Consider the following 19,922-nt stretch of genomic DNA (forward strand, 5'->3'; position numbering starts at 1 on the left):
AGACTTTAGCATTTCCAACCTAGCAGGCTGTCTCCACTCAGTCAGCACTAATCCGGGCTGCTGCTGAGCAAACACCCTGGGGCCTGCATACTCAGACTCTGATGGCGAATGCCGTGCTGAAACAGATCTGATTTCATCATCTTGCACAGTACAGGTGAGATGAACATGAGTCTTGGCATAAATGAGAAACACAATGCATCAGCCTTGGATTCTGAAGTGGCTTGCCCCGGGGGCAGGGCGGGTGGTGGTGGACAGGAGCAATGGGACTGAAATGGAAAATGGCAGGAAGAGGGACAGATGAAAGCAAGGTGCAAAAGACAGAATCAGAAGTTCCAGCTGGCGCTTCAGACTGCCAAGGTGCCTGGCTAGAGGCCAGAGAGGCTTCACAACCCAGCTCCTCCCCCTCTGCCTTACATTTGGTAGCTTGTGCCAACAGAGACAGCAAGCAGCCCTGCTCTTTTGGCAACATTCAGATATGACCTCTGGTGTTGAGCTCTGAGGTCCCCACTTCTCTGTATCTATCTGACTTTTGTTTGAGTTTTTCAGTTCCTTACAGTCCCTTGTTGGAGAAGTTCTTTTTTTTTTTTTTTTTTTTTTTTTTTGGTTTTTCAAGACAGGGTTTCTCTGTGTAGCTTTGGCACCTATCCTGGCACTCGCTCTGGAGACCAGGCTGGCCTCAAACTCACAGAGATCTGCCTGCCTCTGCCTCCCGAGTGCTGGGATTAAAGGCGTGCGCCAGCAACACCCAGCTGGAGAAGTTCTTGACTGAGCTGGTAACTGTTGTTTCTTATAAACTTATAGCAAGGGTGATGTCCCCGGCTCTTTATAGCTCCTGTTAAAGGCATCACAAGTGTCCCTGCCATGAGGTGGCTCTGACGCTGAGGGAGTGGCAGAATCGTGCTGGCTTCCTTTTCTGCACATCAAGTTGGAGATGAAAAGTTCAAATCTGAACTTGGACCTTACCAGGTATATGGACAAAAACAGTGATCATGTGACATGTGGGTCAAGGCTCCGCACTTTTAGGGGCAGGGTTAGCAGAGCACAGGCTTCCCCGCTTGTAAAAGGAAGTTCCTCCTCAGGGCAAAGGTCTAGAGGGTGTTCTCATAGGTGACCAAATGCTGTGTGCCCACAGGGTCCCACTTCACAGAGCAGGAGAAGGGAATGTTGCCATGGCAAGGGGGAAGTGCTAAGGTGGGCAAGGGAGCCGGCCCATGAGTCAGGGAGTAAGCCCTCCCTTATGAAGGGTTCAGCAGGGTATCCAGTGTAACCAGTCCTGAAGGACCAAGGCCTGTCAGGATAAACTGGAGTGGCCTGTCTAGTCCCAAATAAACCACCAACGGCTGAGGGAAGGCAGGTGTAACAGAGTTTTAGTGTATCACCGTCCTTCTCTCCCTCTCTGTTGCCTGCCCATACTCCAGGAACATAAAGGTCCTGAGGCTCCACTATGTCCCCAAGCAGTCTCCTTCCAAACCCTCTCATTCTCTGTCTCTCCCAGAAAGCCTGGGCCCATTTTTTTACTTTCCGGTCCTCACTCAGTGAAGATGGAGTCCTCTCAGCTTGACTCCCAGATGACTGAGGCACACAGGCCTCGGTCACAGAGCCTGGCTTCCCTCAGCATTCTCTCCAGGCTCTAGATGAGAGGTTCTATCTCCTGGGATTAATGCTTTGTCCATGTGGTAGGATCCCTATCTCACTCAAGGTCCTTCCACTCCTCACCCCAGCCCTGCCCTCCTAGTTCCCTCTGAGAGGTCCACCCCACTAAGTTCACAGTAGCTGGAACCAACGCCACAGTAGAAACCTGGGTGATTTTCCCCAAGACAGCCAGGGCTACTCTGCTCTGAGTAGGTTGATAGAGGCTCATGGAGAACACAGACACTACAACTGGAGGTGACTTGGCCTGGCAGTAGACCACTCTCAACCATACAGTCATGAGCACTAAAGCCAGATTATCCACCTGGTAGCTCTGATCCATTACTGACCTGAACTGTAGCATGAGCCGCTTGCTTCTTGCGTGTTGCCAGGCAGCCTGGCTTTGTTAGGGAATGCTAATTTCAGAATGCATGGCCCCTTCCAACTTATCACAGAGTCCTGGGCCTCTCATCAGTAATGAGTGCTATTACTGCCACATGTCACCCCTGGGAAGCCTTGCAAAGCAAAGTAGCGAAGAGTTGCTGGCAGCTGGTCTGCAGTGGTTCTGCTATCAAGGTAAAACAACTGTTTTTCCCAATGTGGGATGGCAGTGTGTTTAGTTTCAGAGTGGATGCTGGAGGCAGACAAAATAGGTTCCAACTCTTTCCTCTTACTTTTAGCTATGGAATTGGGTCAAGATACTTCACCTCTGTACCCCAGGCCATTGCAATGACAACAGTATCCACACCAGGGGGCTACTATGACACAGATGGCAAGGTGTGTGGTATGTGGCCAGTGTCTGGCACATGCATAGAATTTGGTGTCTACTGCTGGAGCCAACAAAGACAGCTATGACAATGATAGAGGCAGAGCCCAGAATTCCGCCACCCCCGCTCCCCAGCATGGTCCCACTCGGAGCCACAAAGCTCCAAGATGGCAATGCCTGCCAGTTAGTTGGAGCTGGCTAGGTAGGGGAGCATAGTCATAACCACCATCCCAATGTACTGTCACTATATGGCATCACGCAGAGACACTGCCCACTGTCCCACCCCTCGGTGGGGGGGGGTCACAGATGCAGAATATAAGCCTACGCTTTTAACCTCTACCACTGACATACGTCTGATCTGGTCTGCAGCCACTTCTTCTGTCTGTCCTGCAGCTGAACCAGACACCACTGTGACACTTTTACAGGAAAAAATAAATAAGTAAATAAAAAAGGCCACCTTCTCCAGGGACTCAGAGCAGCTAAGACCTTTACACTCTGTGAGTTTGCTCTCCTCTCCCCATGCTGGGACCCAAGCTTCCCCAAGCAGCCCTGCTCTTGGTGGAAACTTTCCTTCTGCATGTACCCCTTGTGTTTCTTGTTAAAGGTCAACATGACACCCAAAGCTCCACACTGTTACCTGTGAACATGTATTATCTTATCAGGACACATAGGAGGCTTCTAAGTGCCTCCAGAAAATCATGTCATTAAAAACTTCCTAAGGCCTAAAAGCCCCCAAAAGTGCAAATGTCCCCAGAGATCTCCCCACCCTCATAGACTGTGTGCATGATCCTTCTGGGGTTACTCTGGGTCACAGAGAGCAAATGTCCCTTTATTGCTAGGATACCAAGCCTTTCCTTGTGTGTGACTTTGAGACACTGGTGAGAGCATAACTCTTAAGGTGGATGGGGGTGGCTCTTCTGGCTTTCCCTGGGACCACGGGGATAGTGTTTACCTGTGCAGTGAAGAAGGCTGGAGTGAGGGATCCTGAGGGGAGGGCTGGACTGTTGAGGGCGATGGAGCCGATGTCGCTGCCGGAGAGCAACAGTTGAGGTGCAGAGATTTCCAAGCCTTTGGGTTTTTTGCCTTTTGGGGGAAGAGATGGAGACTTGGATTTGGAGCCCGATGACAGATTTAAGGGTTCCAGAGAATCCGAGTCATGGCAGGCTGCCTCGAGGAAGAGGCTTCTGTGTTCAGAAGGGAGGGGAGAGTTGGGGGACAGGGATGGGGACCGAGATGAGGAGGGTGATGCAGACGAAACGCTGGCAGCAGCATTTGGCAACATTAAAGAGGAGATCTTGGCTGAGACAGATGAGGCCAGGAAAGCGGATGCTGCCGCGGCCTCAGATGTGGAAGGCAGGGACACCACAGGTCTGGTGATGTGCTTGTCGGTTTTATTGGTCACAAACCTGATCACAGTCCTGACTTCTTCCACAGGGGGGCTGTCATCACATGGTTCCTCCAGCTTCTCTGTCTTGATGGCCTTGAAGGCCTCAGGAGGGTTCTGCAGGGAATTGATGGTGAAGGACGAGTACAGGCCCGAGTGGATGTATTCGTTGCGGCTTGTGCTTTTGAGGGCAGACAGGCCATGCTTGTGGGCCTCTCGGCCTTCAGGGGACACCTTACAGTCGCTGTCCTGCAGCAGGAGGTTCTCCCGACTGATCTCCACCGCGTGAGGATCCATTTTTAGGATATCCGGGAAAGAGACGAACTTGTACACAAACTTCTGCCCAATCACTTTCTTGATGATGTTCTGTGAATACAAAAGCAGATATTTAAAATGGGCGAGCCACAGACATGGAAGGAGGGTGCACTGGAATGATGAAACCTTGGCAGCAGAAGCGTCAGACTATCCTTGATGTCCACAGGGTGGCTAAGAGGAATGATGTCAGAGACTTTCGAAGGCTCCCATTTGCATTCTGGTCCTGCTGCCCAGGAATGTTGCGCTCTCCAGCCTTTGGCAACCTTCTCATCTGTATTATTTGTAATAATTTTGTAATAGCAAAAGCTACCACTGAGTTAGCACGTATTGTGTAGCTGCGATGACTCATACTTTAGCTCCCAGAACTTGCACTGTAATCCTACAAGCAGGTTTTGTCATTCTTGTTTTACAGTCAGGAAACAGAGCTAGAGAGATGGCTCAGTGAATTAACTTCAAGCACAGGGACTGGATTTCAGATCACCAACACCCAAGTAAAAGCTGGTCAGGTGTGGTGGCCAGCACTTGGGATACAGGGGGTCTCTAGTGCAAGCTGATTAGCTAGATGAGCCTAATCCATGAGCTCCACATTCAGCACGAGTTCCTACCTCAGTAAGTAAAGTAGAGAATAACTAAGGGAGACATCTGGTGTCAACTTGGTGCACACACACACACACACACACACACACACACACACACACACACACACACACACGTATGTGCATGCACCCACATAACACATGCAAAAATCAAAGGGTCGAAGAATTAGGAAATAACACTTTCAGCATTGCAGTGACTCACACAGCAAGGGAGTACTTCCTTCACCAGTACTGTCTTACCTGCTGCCTCTGGGAGCTGAGAGAGTGCAATGAAATAATAACAGGAAAATCTCTGCTGCAGAGCACTGGGGAGACGTACATTATCGCTACCCAGCAACACAACAGTTTCTTCAGTCAGGCAGCCATTTCTGGCATGAAAGCCACTGGAGGGAAACAAATTGCCTGCTTAGATATTTATGGCATTTGTTTCATATTCTTAGTTGCTAGTGTCTACTTCTGGCTCTTCAGTGAAGGCTTCATTCCTCTAAGATTAGGATGTAAATGAAAATCACTGTCAAGGCAAAAGTTTTCTCAGCCTGTGACAAAGTGGATTTTATATGGAAGGCTATGCTGTTCTTAAGGCTAATGGGGCCGGGAGAGCAGTCCTGCACAGCCTACCCAGTTCCATGTCCGTCTAGCAAACGCTTGCTGCAGGTCTTGCCCTATTGTTGACTCTAAGTCCTAGCTACTCCAGGGAGAAAAAGATGGCTTCCCTCTGTCTCAAAAAGCCAGCACTATTCTATGGGGAAAGGACCCTGAAGGTTTCCTTAGAAAGCCTTCCTCTTAAATCATGTGAAATACATCATATGAGGAAGAAGCATTTTATTGATTGAGTGTGTCACAAGTCCAGCCATCTGCTGTATAAATCCCACAGCAGCTCTCATGGAGGGAGGAAGGTAGCATCCTTCCCCTGCCAAGACAAGGAAGTACGGGGAAGGAGCCACAGCCCCAGACTGCCAAGATCCCCTGGCACTAAAGCCAGAGCCTTTCTACATTCCACATGGGGAAAGAAAGCACAATACAACCCGATGGAGATGTCTCCATGCATTCTGACCCTCCTTGGGTGGTCATGGTCCTAAGTATGAGCATATTAGCTTTTTGCCTGCTACCTTGTTCCATTTTTTTCACTCCCTCACAACACAAGAGAAGGGCTCATTTGCCAGTCACTGAAATGTTCAAGAAGAAATTCCCTGAGGCAGGTTTTTACAGGAGACATGCAAGGTCCCTGTGCAGGAAATCCTAACCACATGAGCCCCAGAGAGAGACCTTACCCAGCACAGCACACTGGTATGCCCTTGCCTAGGGACAGGTCAGGTTGCTATCAAAGTTAAACAGTCCCATGGCTGGTATGCTGGGGCTCTGGCCTGCAATTCACCTTCCCAAATCCCGTGACTCTAGCTGACCTCAGTCTCGAACCCCAGGCTGGCAAATCTTCAGAGCAATGGGAGAAACAAAAGGTTCCACCAGCTGCTTTGGGTGGGGGTAAGGGGCATCTCTAGTGAGAACAGCACCAGGCCTGTCATAAAGGAGTATGCAAGCATGGAGCTTCCTCTGCTTAAACTGCTGCTGTTTATATTATATGTAATACATTTTATTTTATTTTGTTTTATTTTATTTATAGCTCATAATTACTTCCTCTTTGGGAGAAAACTATTCTTTTTCTTCTCAATCACTTTGAATATTCATCTAAATTGAGTGAACTTATTGAACCTAAATAATCATACAGGAGGAGCAGATAAACTGTTACTTCAACTGATCAGTCTCACAAAAACTAACTTTTTTAAAGAAATCATTATTTTTTAAATTATTGGATCAGAGGAGTGACTACTATATTTATGAGTAAGCCAACAGATAATTAAGAGCTATGATAAAATGACTTTTGTGGGGTCTTGCAAGATTTCCCAGTGGCTAAGGGCACAGGTTGCTCTTTTGGAGGCCCTGAGTTAGATGCTAGCACCCATATCAGGTGGCTCACAATCACCTGCAACTCCCAACTCCAGGGGATCTGGTGCCCTCTTCTGAACTCCTTGGATACCCACACATGTGGCATATAGTCACACAGACACACAGACATAAATAAAAGTCTTTTAAAAAGTTTTAAGTCTCTCCTCAAAAAATTAGTTGAGGATTAAACGTCAGCCACAGATAGACAGCTGCTGGCCCCTGGCTTACATGCCTTCCAGCTGACAAAGGGCAGAAAAATATAATACAGACCTAGAATTGAGTATTACCCAACAACAAAAAAGTAGGAAGGGCCGAGACATGCTATAATAGGGACAGAGGTCCTTATGCTAAGTGGTTATAAAGACTACACATCATGTCATCTAATCATATGAAATGTGTGGAATGGAAAATATCCACCATAGACTGGCATGGTGGCACAGACCTGTAACCCTAGCACTTGGGGGCCTGAGGCAGAAGGATGGAAAGATTGAGACAGTCTGGGATGCACAGTGAAACTGTTTCAAAAACGTTCAGACTGGCCACAGCAATGATTGCTCTGAGTGCAAGCCTCGGCCACTGAGCTACAGCTTTCATGAGTCAGGTGACCAGCCTGGGGATTATGTCTCAACAAAACTGTTTTCTAAGAAGAATGTGAAGAACCTACTATGAGTGTTCATTAGAAGACAGTGGGCTCTGCTGCTCCATGGTAACAATCTCATTTGCTGGTCTCCTGCTCTTGGGAGAAAAAGTGGAAACAAGGGTTGAGCGTGGTTGGGGAGATGGCTCAATGGGTAAAGGGCTTGCTGTGCAAGCTTGAGGACCTGAGTCAGATCCCCAGCACCCACATAAAAAGCCAGGCATGGTGGCACATGCCTGTGACCCCAGCACTGAGGGGAGTGGGCAGAGACAGAAAAATCACTGAGACTCACTGGCCAGCAAGTCTAGCCAAAAGCGTGAGTCGCAGGTTCTAAGAGAGACAGTGTCTTAAAACATTGGGTGGAAAGCTATTGAAGAAGACATATGAAGTCAACCTCTGACTTCCTCAGGGACACACACACAATTGAGTGCATCTGCAGGGGCGTGTGTGCGCGCACGCGCACACACACACACAGACCCCAAAACAGAAAACGTGGCAATAAGAGGGCCTGTGTTAGTTGCTGGTCTGGAAGCCCCACAGCAGGGCATTAGAAGGGCTTCTGAGGAAAGTTCATTGGGTAGATGGATTGGATACAATGCCACAAGGAAGAAGTCTGACTGTCTTAGGAGCAAAGATGGGCTCCACCTCTTTAAAGACCAGCCTGCAAGGTGGATTCCATCAGACTCCTTAGCCACAGGGAACGCTGAGAATGGAACAAGGCAAGGATGGGGAAGGAAGGGCAGGGTACAAGCATCGGAGAGAGGCTTCCCAGCTTGTCAGGGGCTCAACATCATGACAGAAATAGCAAGGAAAATCAAGTAATTATCCACAGCTGGAGCAGGAGACGAGCAGTGGGCTGGAGAGCAGCTAAAGCAACAGCTCTTCCTTTTCTGCCAGGGCAGATCTCAGGAATAAGAGGGACTGCTGATATCTGCAGACCCCTCTACTGTTCCGAAAGAACATTTCCTCCCAAGTCAGCTGGGAAAACACCGTGCAGGCAACAACGGTAACTGGAGTTTGCTGAGCATGCATTTGCTGGGCTCTGTTCAAAGAACTCAAAGCTATTAACCCATTAGGCTCCTGTGTGATTATTACCCCATAGGACAGATGGAAAAACTGAGTTTCACAGACTATAAGTTACTACCGTTGGAAACTCATGCTTGGAGACATCTGGTTCCTGAGCTCTTGGCCAGAAAAGAAGGTGATGTACATCAGCCAAAGCAGATCAGCACTTGGACAGGCAGGGCTCTTGTTGTGGTAAGTGATGAAGACATTTTGAAGATGTCTGCTTTTCACCCCTTCAATACCAGACTCACAAGTATTTGTTACTCCCTGTTGCCTGGCAACCGGACAAATGCTAATGTGTGTCCAGTTGAGCCAAGAGACTTTCTGTGGTTTTTAAAGAGACAGTTGCATGCATCTCCTCCTTTCTATGTGGGAAACAAGCCACTGAATAATCTCCCATGAAATGTGGAATGTGACCCATAGCCAGGGCCAACTCTGGGCCCTTTCTGGTGAGCCCCAAGGACAAGGCCAACTTCTGAGAAAGGTAAACAAGCATCCCTCATAGCCAACATACAACCGTGAAAGACTGAGCTTGGGAATGACCACTGTCACATCATGCTGTCATATTAACGGTGCAGGAACCTGAAGTGTGGATAGTTTGACAGGTAAAGGCACAGAGTGTCAAGACAAAGACACCTCTCCCAGCTCACATCCTCACCAACAAACTGACCTCCATTTCCCCAGAACTATCTGCAGCCCTGACAAGCCGTAGGTTCACCTGCAAGAACATGTGTGTCCATAACTGTGCTTACATATGTGGGTTTGAACGCTGCCTTGTCCCTTTGAAGGGGACAGGGCTGTGTGAATAATCACAAATACGGTCACCTCATACTTCACTGTCTGGGGGTGAGGGTGGGGAGGTGGTCAGCCTCTGAACTCTGCGGCTGCTCTGTCATAAAGTGACTCGAGACTCACAGCCTGTGCACACCCTTCCATATGCTTTAAACTATCTCCCTATTACTTCTGTCTCCTAACACAATGTTAATGTTATGTACATGGTCAGTATACTGAATATTGACAAGGAGAGGTGTGCATACATGTTGAGTACAGGCACATCTTTTCAAATCTCCATTCTGTATCTGCTAGATTTTCAAAATCATGTCTAAGTGTAGTGGACCGATGAGAACTTTCCTAAACTTTTATGACTTAAATGTATATGCATGTACACACATTCTATCTACTATATATGTATGCACACACAGAGAGAATTCTGGGATGGAATTTACATTCCTAGTTATATTAGGATAAGATTCAAAGAAGCTCACTAAGCATTCTTGTGGTACAGGAATTTGACTATAGAGAACAATGGATCTTGCATGAAGCCAGAGGCCACTGATGACTTCATAATATGTCTCATACATACATACATACATACATACATACATACATACATACATACATCTATATATATGCTTTGCCCACAGCACTTTTGTAATTACATATTTTTATTTGACAGTTTCATGCATGTATATGATGAATTTTAGCCCATCTCTTCTCCTACTACCCTATCATCTCCCTCCTTCTCCTCTCTCTCTCTCTCTTTCTCTCTCTCTCTCTCTCTCTCTCTCTGTTTGTGTGTGTGTCTACGCACATACATGCGCACTCGTGCACATACAATCTATTGAGTCTACTCAATACGGTTGCCAGCATAAGCAGAGTGGGATGTTAGCTACTGGGACATGGACAACATATCAGCAGTTACAGTACTGAAGAAAGCGACACCCTTTTCCCCAGCCAGCCAACAGTAACTCAACAGTCCCTCAGGGAGGGGTGAGGCCCCATCATCCTTTTCCCTTTGGTGATGAAATGTTGGCAGGTCAAATCCTGTGCAGGTCAGCTGCAGTGAATTGTTGAATGCATGAACCATGCCCAGAAGACACTTTTGCAGCATTTTTTTCCGGCTTCTGGCTCTTACAGCCTTCCCAACCCCTCTTCCACAATTCCCAGTGTCTTACTGTGTGGCTGTGGCTGGTCCAGAACTCAAGAGAGATCAGCCTGTCTCTGCCTCTTGAGTGCTGGGATGAAAGATGTGTGCCTCCACACCCAGCACCCCATAGGATTTTTAAGCTAAAATCAATACTGTCACTACAATGCCATGCCTCCTCTGAGAGCTTCATAAACTTCTGTTTTACCAGCGTGTTGACTCACTAGGCTCCCCACGTATGATGTGTGGAACATGCTTTACAGGTTCTGGCACCTCAAGTTTGATCTAAAGTAATGGGTCAGACTTTGATGTGTTCAGACTTGTCAGCCAACCTGTTTTCTCAATGGGCTTCTCATCATTCTTCCTGGCTCAGCTCCCTTAATACACCATCCTCTAAGGGCTCTCTGGAATTGCAGCCTCTTGCCCTCTGACCTTGCCCTATGCTCACCCCTGAGAAAGGTCAGCGGCTCACACAGCCAGGAGGGAAAGTTGTCCAGAAACCTCTTACACCAGCTGGGACTTTTCTCAGCCTCATGCTGGGAGCACAGCTGGGAAAGGGAATAACGTAGGAGGATCTTTCCCATAAGTATCTGCTTGATAGTACTGCAAGGCTACTACTTGGATTAAGTTTTAAATGCCACTCAGACTCCCTCTAGCCACATGATTTGACATCCTCAACTGTAGAATAGGACGGACCCATCCACCTAAAGCTTGTAGCCAATAAAAGCCCAAAACATTTATCGGCATCAGCATTATCAGCTTTATTTTCCACTCCCATTTAGCCAATATTAATCCATTAATGCTACCTGCTCTTTAGCCTGGCTGACAGGTTATTGGTCAAAATGAACCTCCTAGAAGGTTGTGCACATTCTACTTGCTTTAGTCACAGTTCATATACCCCCAACCAAGCAGGGGAATCGTGGTGTTTTACTTAGCTGGATTCAGACAAGAAAGAGATGTGAGGAGGTCTCTGGTATACCATGCTAAACACAGCCACAATGTGACAGTCACTATGAAGAAAACCTCACCCGATACAATTAACTCATGGGCCATTATACCACACTATTCTGTTATTCTGTTGTGGGCCAATCAGAAGTCCTTAAATGGCACCTCACTCTAAGGCCTGTGAAGGAGTCTCTCATACACAAATGCCCATTTCACAGATGAGGAAACCGAAGTTTTGCTCCGAGTTCTCACAGTCTAGCAGCAGGGGTGGCATGTCTCCAAGTTACTGGCTTCCCAGCCAACACCCCACATAAGTTCATCATTTGGAGGCTGACTCACTCTCCTGACACAAATCCTAAACACAATGCCTACAGGAGCCAGGCTCCAAGCCCCCTGTCCTTAACCAGCAAGCCTGCCCACAAAATCCCAAGAGACACCTTCCTCTGGATATGCCCAGACTCTAAGAAACAGAACCAGAATGAGTTCTGTAGGTCTCCAAGTGTTAGCCTGGGGCCTGCAGACTGCCCTAAGCAGTTGGTTAGCTTTATTGGGATCAGCAATAAATTTGTTTAGGCGAGGTCCTCTCACATTTGCCCCCAAGGAACACTTATAAAAAGGACCCCATCACCCTGAGTTACTTGGAACCAGGCAGCCTCTTCTACCCCCACAGTGTGGTGGGAGAATGGTATTCCCCCTAGAACTCATGCCTACTCAGAACCTTAGAATGTGGCCTTATTTGGAAATAAGGTCTCTGCTGATAAAACTGGCCAAGGGTGCTGAGACTTGGGGGAAGCATGAAGTGCAGTGACTAATGTCCTATAAGACGAGGGCAGTGAGGGATGGACACACAGGAAGGATTTGCATGTGAAGACAGAGACAGAGAATGGAGGATATACCTAGGGAGCACCAAGGACTGCTGGGAGCCACTAGGGCTCAAGAGGGAAGGTTTTCCCTGAAACTGTCGAAGGGTGCAGCTGTCTTCCTGTGGGGACAACCAAGTTCTGTTGCTTTGAGCTAAAGTCTGAGGGTATCTATTACAGCAGCCTTGGGGCGGGGCAGGGCGGGGTGGGGGTGGGGTTCTTAAATGACCTGTGCCCAACAGAGCCTCTGACTCTGTGGAGGGCCCAGCATAGTCTTCCGCATTGGATGTTGGTCTAGGCACCAGACTAAGCAAAGCTGGGACACCCTTTGTCTAAATTTGACATTTGGAGCGCATGCGTGCAACCACAAACTTCTAAGAATAAAACACCCTAACTTTGGCTCAGAGTTGGCCTGCTCCACCAGCTCCCGGCTTCAAGATTTTCTTGTGGTTTGGACTAAGATTTCTTTATTTTTCTGGCATCAGTAAACTGTAGTGTGAATGGCTTGCCAAATACAGCAACTTAACATTGGGAGGGCTCCTCCGACTCACTGTCTGAGCCACTGAGGCACCCTGAGGACCCCTCTTCCTATTAGTCTGGTGGGACATCCCTCCCTGGGAGACTTGAGCTGGATTCTGGGGCATCTTTCTCTGCTCTCTTTGCAGCTGCTTCTTGCTAGGCTCAGTTCTAACTCCATCCTGGCTCCATCAAACATTCCTCCAAGGGTGTTTGTCCTCAATAAATTGAACCCTAAGACTGCTGTGCCAGCATAACCCTTCCCTGGCTGGGTTGAGGACTAACTACAATGGTTCTCCATTTTGAGTGGATAACTCTAATGATGACATTTGGCATGGGGACCTTAGGACCCCAGGTGGAAAGAAGTATAATCTTCCCCCAGGTTTGCCAGATTTTTGATATTCCATACTGGAAGACAAAGCCTTGGCCTCAGCCTCCTGGTTTGCTTTCTGTCTATTTGATAGAAGCTAGAGTCATCTGGAAAAAGGAACCTCAACTGAGAACACACCTGCCTCAGATTGCCTGTAGAAAATCTGTGGGGTATTTTTCTGATTAATGACTGATGTGGGAGGGTCCAGCCTACTCTGGGCAGTGCCACCCTCAGGCAGGTAGTCCTGAGTGGTATAAGACAGCAAGCTGAGCAAGTCATGAGAGGCAAGCCAGTAAGCAGTGTTCCTCCATGGGCTCTGTCTGCATCAGCTCCTGCCTCCAGGTTCCTGCCCTGACTTCCCTACGTACTTCATGGTAGAAATAAACCCTTTACTTCTTCTCAAGTTGCTTTTGGTCATGGGGCTTTATCCCAGGAATAGAAAGCTAACTAAGACAAGCACCAGACAAAAGAAGAATTAAAAAAATAAGAATAAAAGTGCTTTCTGTTTAGGACCGTCATTTGTTAGAGGTGCACTGGCAGGGCGAGGTGGTTTCTTCCGTCCTTCCCAGTGCCGACATTTCACGCTGACATTTCCTCCTATGCTACAGAGGCTGCCTGCTCACTCCTGACTCACACTCTGCCAGCAGACACTGGAGATGATGGCAATGTTAAGAAAAAACAGGCAGGGGACCAGTAAAGTGGATGCAGTGATGGGGGAGGGGAGGAAGCATGGGACAAGGGAGACAGACACCAAGCAGGGGCTGCTGAGGAACAGTCAGAGTTGAGCTGGAGAGGCGGCCTGAAGTGGGCAGGCAAAGTGGGTGGGCTAAGGATGAGGCTCAGAGGTAGGAAGCTTGAAAACCAGTGGAGTTGGGGCTAGAGGGTAAAGAGAGTTTGGGGATTTCCCGGGGCCATTGGGTGGCCAGGGTGTACGAAAGCAGACAGGAAGGGAATGCCAACCTGGCTTCCTGCCTGTCCCCACCCCCCCTCTCTAAGACAGGGTCTCATTGTGCAGCTTTGACTGGCCTGGAACCCACTATGTACACTAGACTGGCTTCAAACGCTGCCTCTACTCCCTGTACACTGGGCAAAGGTGCACACTGTTCTGTCCAGCTTGCTAACTTCTTGTTTTGAAGACTTATTTATTTTTTATTTTCTATGCAGGAGTATTTTTGCCTGTGTGCATGCATGGGCGCCACATGAGCGCCTGATGTCCACAGAGACCAGACGACGGCGTCAGATCCGCTGGGTCTCAAGTTATAGATGGTTGTGAGCCCCCATCTGGGCACTGGAAACCAACCCTGACTTCTCTGGAAGAGCAAACAGCAAGTAGTCTTCTCTCCAGTCCTCAACCTGGCTTTCTTTAGGAAGCACGATTTGTAAGTGGGGGCTCTCTGGGGCTTCCAACCTAACCCCTCCCATTCTCAGTTAGCCCAGAGCACCTCACAACTTAGCACTCACACCTCAGAGCACACTTTCCAAAGACCACTTGATCAGACAGTGTTGGCTTGCCCCAGAGATAGTCATCAGCCACATAAAGGATGGAAGGTCTCATTTCAGCTGGGGCCCCCAGCAATCTACACCTGTGTGATCTGCAACTTCACTTATCCCAACTATGGCCCTGAGGCGAAAACTTCTAGGCTGAATGCTTGACCCTAAGCAGCTGCTTCATCTTGGGTGTGCTACTCAACCCGCCCCCAGACTCAGTATCTCCATCTCTAGAATGAGTCTATCACTGGTCACAAGGCTGAGTGCCTTGGAACTCAGACAATGGTTAGCAAATGTGCATGCAATGCCTAGCACAGAGCCGAGCACAGCATGCCCCATCCACGTGAGTTTCCCTCCTGGCTTTACCATCTGGGGTAGGAGCTGAGCCTATGAGGGAAGTGCGGAGAGGCCACCCAGAGGAGCAGCTGGTGGCTGGTGGCTGGTGGGAGGTGTGATGTGAATGTTAGTGGGTTTTTTGTCAGTTTGTCTACACAATTCCTAAATTTTCCTGCAGCTAAGAGCCCAGAGCAGGAACGCTGGTGCCTGCCAAGGGGGACTTGGTGTAGGCTAGGGCAAGTGCCTGATGCAGCAATTTGGCAAGGCTATGAGAGCCTCAGCAGCTGAGTATCCCACAGAAGCCGCCCCATCAACATGTTAACTGTGCTCTCAAGACTGCCTCATCCTGTTTCTTAGCAACCACCCTATTTGGGGGAATGTGGAGTGCTACAGGGACACTGGCTTGGAAGCATGGGCAAGACAGAAAGCACCCCCAAATTTACCACGTGGTATCCGGTCCCTTGCACTCCCACAGACTGCCTTCTTATGCTGGCTGCCATCTCCAGGGGGCAAAGCAGCCAGATTGGAAGCCTTCCAAAAGGGAGTTCAGCTACATACAGGTCTCCAGGCAGCTTCCAAGGCCAAATTCATGCAGGGAAGTCCTGGTTACCCGCCCCCCCCCCTCGCTTGGCCTCTGGACAAAAGCCCAGGTACCATCTGTTGTCTTCCCCCCCACCCCACACACACACAATCTGAGCAGCTGACGTGGTACAGGGGGTAAAGATACCCAGCAAAGCACTCAGGCTCTTGATATTCAGGCTATAGCCAGGCAGAAAGGATCTCAACCATAGGCAGAACATTCCAGAAAGTTCCAGGATAGGAACACTTGCTGGACTCTTGTTCTGTCTCCACTCTGAAAATATATCCTTTTATCTTCTCAGATTTTATTTTGGGGTATTAAAGGATTCCACCAGAGCCAGGCTTTTTGGCACAGGCAGTTGACTTCAGATATATGTTATTAATGCTAACATTTTCTCATCGTGATTGCACACCCCATTTAAAATGAATTACCCAATTAGACCAAGGAGGTGATGCATTTGCCTTCCTGGGATTTGTTGCCAGTGGCTCTGCCCTGACTGCTCTCCCCTAATTTCCTTCCAATTAGGCGAAGATCACTTGGTGCCCTGTGTGGGTCAGCTGGGAGGTTGCCGTGGAGACCAGAGGACTGTTCACCCTATCACCATTTTCGTCTGCGGATGAGAAGGGAACTGGAAGCATTTCCAGGCTCCCCCTGGGATGAACGTTCTCTGCCAACAACAACAGAGACAAAAGGGCTGTTGAAGGGATTGAGTCAGCTTCCGGGTCTTCTCGTGTAGCAACCAAGGTAGATGTCGTCAGCTTCCCATGAGCAGCTGCACCTAGGGGAGTGCCAGGCAGTGTGACACTTGCCTTCCCTGCCCCTGTGTGCTGGAGAGGGCGCTGCAGGCCCTGGTTCTGATGTCATGACGAGGCCAATTTACCCAGTGTGGAAAAGGCCTTCCCAGTAGCTGGCCAGAAAGATCAGAGCAGAGTGTAAAATCACCAACACCAAGGAACACAGGAGTGGCTGCAGGTTTTTATTTCTAAAATGCAAATCATCCAAATCCTGGCTCCTCGCTTTACATCCTTCACTGTCTCTCATCAGGAAGGACCAAGCGAAACATGAGATGCTCCATGCTTCTCTCCCCATGTCCCTCTCTGCCCCATCTCAACCTCATTCCCTAAGTAAATACTCTGCACTAGGAAGGATCAAACACTCACGCTTTACTTCCCACAAGCTGTTTTCTGCTTGGTATTCTTCTCCAAGCCTGGCCCCCCCTGGACTCAGGTTCAGCCCAGGAGTCCAAGGTCAAGTATCTTGACCCCCAGAAATCTCTCCATCTCAACTTCCTTACCTCCCTCTTCTGGAAGGCCTCGAACCACATCTATGCTGGCACTTTTCGCAATTTTAGGGGGTAGGGATGATTTGTGTGTCTCTGTCCACAGCCCCATATCTGCAGAACCATGCAAGGGGAGGGAGGGGCATTTTCAAAGAAATTGCTGAGGGACTTGAGAACCTGAGAACAGAGGTAACAGAGAAGGATGTAATTGTCAATGTGATACTAAAGAGTGAGTTAATGGAGCTGGGGAGATGGCTCAGTGGTTAAGAACACTGGCTGCTTTCCCAGAGGACCTGAGTTCAATTCCCAGCACCTATAAGGCAGCTTGAAACTAACTGTAACTCCAGTCCCAGGGATCTAATGCTCCCTTCTGGTCTCCCTGGGGACCAGGCATGCACGTGGTTCACAGACATACATGCATATCAAACACCTACACAAACGAAATGAATTAATTTTTTAATAATTTATTATTTATTTTACATCTCAGTCGCAGTTTCCTCTCTTCCCAGTCCCCCATCCATTCACCCCTCTGTCCCAACCCCTGCATCCAGTCCTCCTCCATTTCTGTTCAGAAAAGGGCAAGCCTCCCATGGATATCAACAAAGCATGGCATATCAAGTTGCAGTAAGACTAAGCACCTCTCCATGTATTAAGGCTGGGCAAGGTGACCCAGTATGAAGAAAAAGAAATTAGTGTTTTAAGTGAATGAAAGCAGCACACCCCTTGGTCCATGGGGTGGAGCCGTTACAGACACTGACTGTCCATCAGTCCTTCCCTCATCTGCCCTAAGATGAAAGATTTAAAAGCAAGCATGCCTAGTATTATGAAGGAGTGGAGTAAAAAGTTAGCTTGCTAACCAAGTCTCCAAAAGGCATCCTTATAATTACGTCAAGTCTACCTTCTGGAAGTATTGGTTTAAAACCAAGGTTGGGAGGCGCCTACTGAAACTTTCCTGGGCAGAGCTGCAGCTGCTCAGAGTGGAGAACGGAATGCAGCGCCTGGGAGAGCAGAAGAGGGTGAGCGCCACTGTCACTCAGTGCCTTGCTCAGGTCTCTACCACCTGTACCTCCCCCTGCTCAGACCCTAGAGCTTAGGCTGGCCAGACGCCCCTGAGCCCTCACCCACCTATCCTACCCCAACCCCCTACCATCCTCCTCCTCCGGAGAGTAAAGCATGCTGTTCCTGGGACTGAGTGACCCCCTATCCTAGAATGCTAGTGGAGTCTGCTCAGTAGCCTCTTCAAAAGCTTAGGGTGGGCCAAGAGGGCCATTGTTGGAGCTTATCATTGCAAACCCTGACACTTAGCCTCCAGGCCACCCCCATCAGATTTTCCTAAAATAAGGGATATGCACATGAGGAAACCCATAGATATGCAGGTAAAAACTGTGGCCACCCCAGAATCTGAGCCCTTGGGAGCAGTTTTTGTATCAGCTTCAGTCTCTCTTAAAGCCCTTGGTAGCAAAGATCAGGGACCCATAAAGTCCCAGCAATCCCAGTGACTCAGTATCTCCCAAGGCAGAGCTCAGCTCCTTCGCCTCTGACCTGGCCCGGGTGCTGGCTGACATACATGCTGTTGAATATAGTGTCATCCCTGTCACAGAATCTAGCATGATACCTGTTGTTGAGCTACATGGCTAGACCCAACCTCAACAATAAATAACAGTAACGTGGTTCATGAAGACATTTGTATAGCCGACCTCTGTTACCCAATGCATTAAGAGGCTAACACGGCTGAGACCCTCGCACACATCCTATCTCCAGATCCTCTTGTGACCTGGTGAGGGGAGGCACTGCCAAGATTGTGCTTTGTGATGGTGCAGGTGAAACAGCTGGCTTCCACCTCCATGGTCCTGAATCCAAAACCCGGATACTAAGGGCACTCGGAGATGGATGTTCATTCTCGCTAAGTGCCCAGAGAAGAGTGCAGGCTTTCACTTGGAGGGACAGGAAGGGCATCGAAATATGGGAATTTTCCGAACAGCCTAACTATGCAGATACAAGCAGCTGGTACAGTTGTTGGCCACTCTTAGTGATAAAACATCAGAGCTAAGGGCTCCTGACACTGCCTAGATGAGAGCACTCCTTTTCCACGCACCTATTCTGGAGGATTGTCCGCAGGCTTCACTTCCCTTCACTGCATTCACCCAAAATTTTAAAATTAATGGCAGGAAAAGACAATTACCCACGTTATGATTCTGGCTGAGGCTTCGTCATATCTATCAAGTACTGCTCACTGTGTCGGGACCACACAGGTGCCACTGAGCCTATCCGCCTTGACCCCTCCAATAGACTCTGCTGCCATTCTCATTCTGCATTAAAAAGGAGAGTGTACTTGCCTAGCATGTGAGGGTCCTGGGCCCTATCCTCAGGACCACAGAAAAGATGGGCTAAGGGAATGGTGGGGGAGGTGGCTCAGTCAGTGAAGTGGACCTCAGTTCTGATCTCTGGTGCCCATTTGTACTCTCAACGCTGGGGAGGTAGAGTCAGAAGGATCCCTGAGGTTTGCGGAGAAACTGTGTCTCAAAAAATAAGAGGGAAAATGATCCAGGTAGAGCCCTGATAATGACCTCCAGGTTCCACAAGCACCCTCACACATGTGCACACAAAACTAATACATACAAACCTACTCATGCAAAAATAAGTAGATTTATAAGGAAGGAGGCTAAGGCAAGCCCAGAGGGACCACCCCTCCCCCCAGCTGCTCTCCAGCCCAGACATCTAAACCAAGACCCACACCACACCCACCTCTCTGTTACAACCTGTGGGCTGGGGGGCACATGTTTTGAAGGGACACCAATTTTAGCCCTTCACCCTGCCAGATATCACAATCACATCCAGTATTTTCCCTCAGTGTCTTATGTACAGCTTCATACACTTTTCCACATCTCTCCTCTGCCCACTTTTAATATTCTGGGACAAGCTAAAATTGCAACATATACCATATAAAAATAATGCTGTTCGTAGGCTTGTCTGCGCTGGCAGAGAAACTTCCCTATTAGGACAAAGCAAAGGATGTGCGTTTTCAGCCACCCCAGGGAAAGGATGCTGGCTAGAGAAGGCCAGAAAAGACAACAGAAAAAAAATTGCCATGGCTGCTCAGTGAGACAGTCACAGATTTATACCACTCACAGGCTGCGTAGGAGGGAGGAGGGGGGAAGAGGAGGTCGATGACAGTCACGAGGATGACACCGGAGAAGCAGAGGGGACCAGCCTGAGCCTGGGATCACTCCCCCATCCTTGCCCGAAAAACAGAGCAGGGCAGGGCACATCACATTAGGCCCGTGTGGC

General features: G+C 48.7%; 1 protein-coding gene and 1 long non-coding RNA gene across 2 annotated transcripts in view; one reads left to right on the plus strand and one right to left on the minus strand.

Annotated features, from left to right (window-relative positions):
* The window catches only part of Elk3 (ETS transcription factor ELK3), a 61,402-nt gene that overhangs the window by 11,343 nt on the left and 30,137 nt on the right, over positions 1-19,922 (minus strand). Inside the window, 1 exon segment of the mRNA NM_001246732.1 lies at positions 3,348-4,145. Within this exon segment, the coding sequence (NP_001233661.1) occupies positions 3,348-4,145 (798 nt within the window).
* Positions 14,120-17,433, plus strand: LOC113839216. Its single transcript, XR_004771659.1, has 2 exons — positions 14,120-14,330; positions 15,881-17,433. It is a non-coding gene; the product is annotated as an uncharacterized LOC113839216 (long non-coding RNA).

Source organism: Cricetulus griseus (assembly GCF_003668045.3).
Source record: "Cricetulus griseus strain 17A/GY chromosome 1 unlocalized genomic scaffold, alternate assembly CriGri-PICRH-1.0 chr1_0, whole genome shotgun sequence".
In the NCBI taxonomy this organism is placed as follows: Eukaryota; Metazoa; Chordata; class Mammalia; order Rodentia; family Cricetidae; genus Cricetulus; species Cricetulus griseus.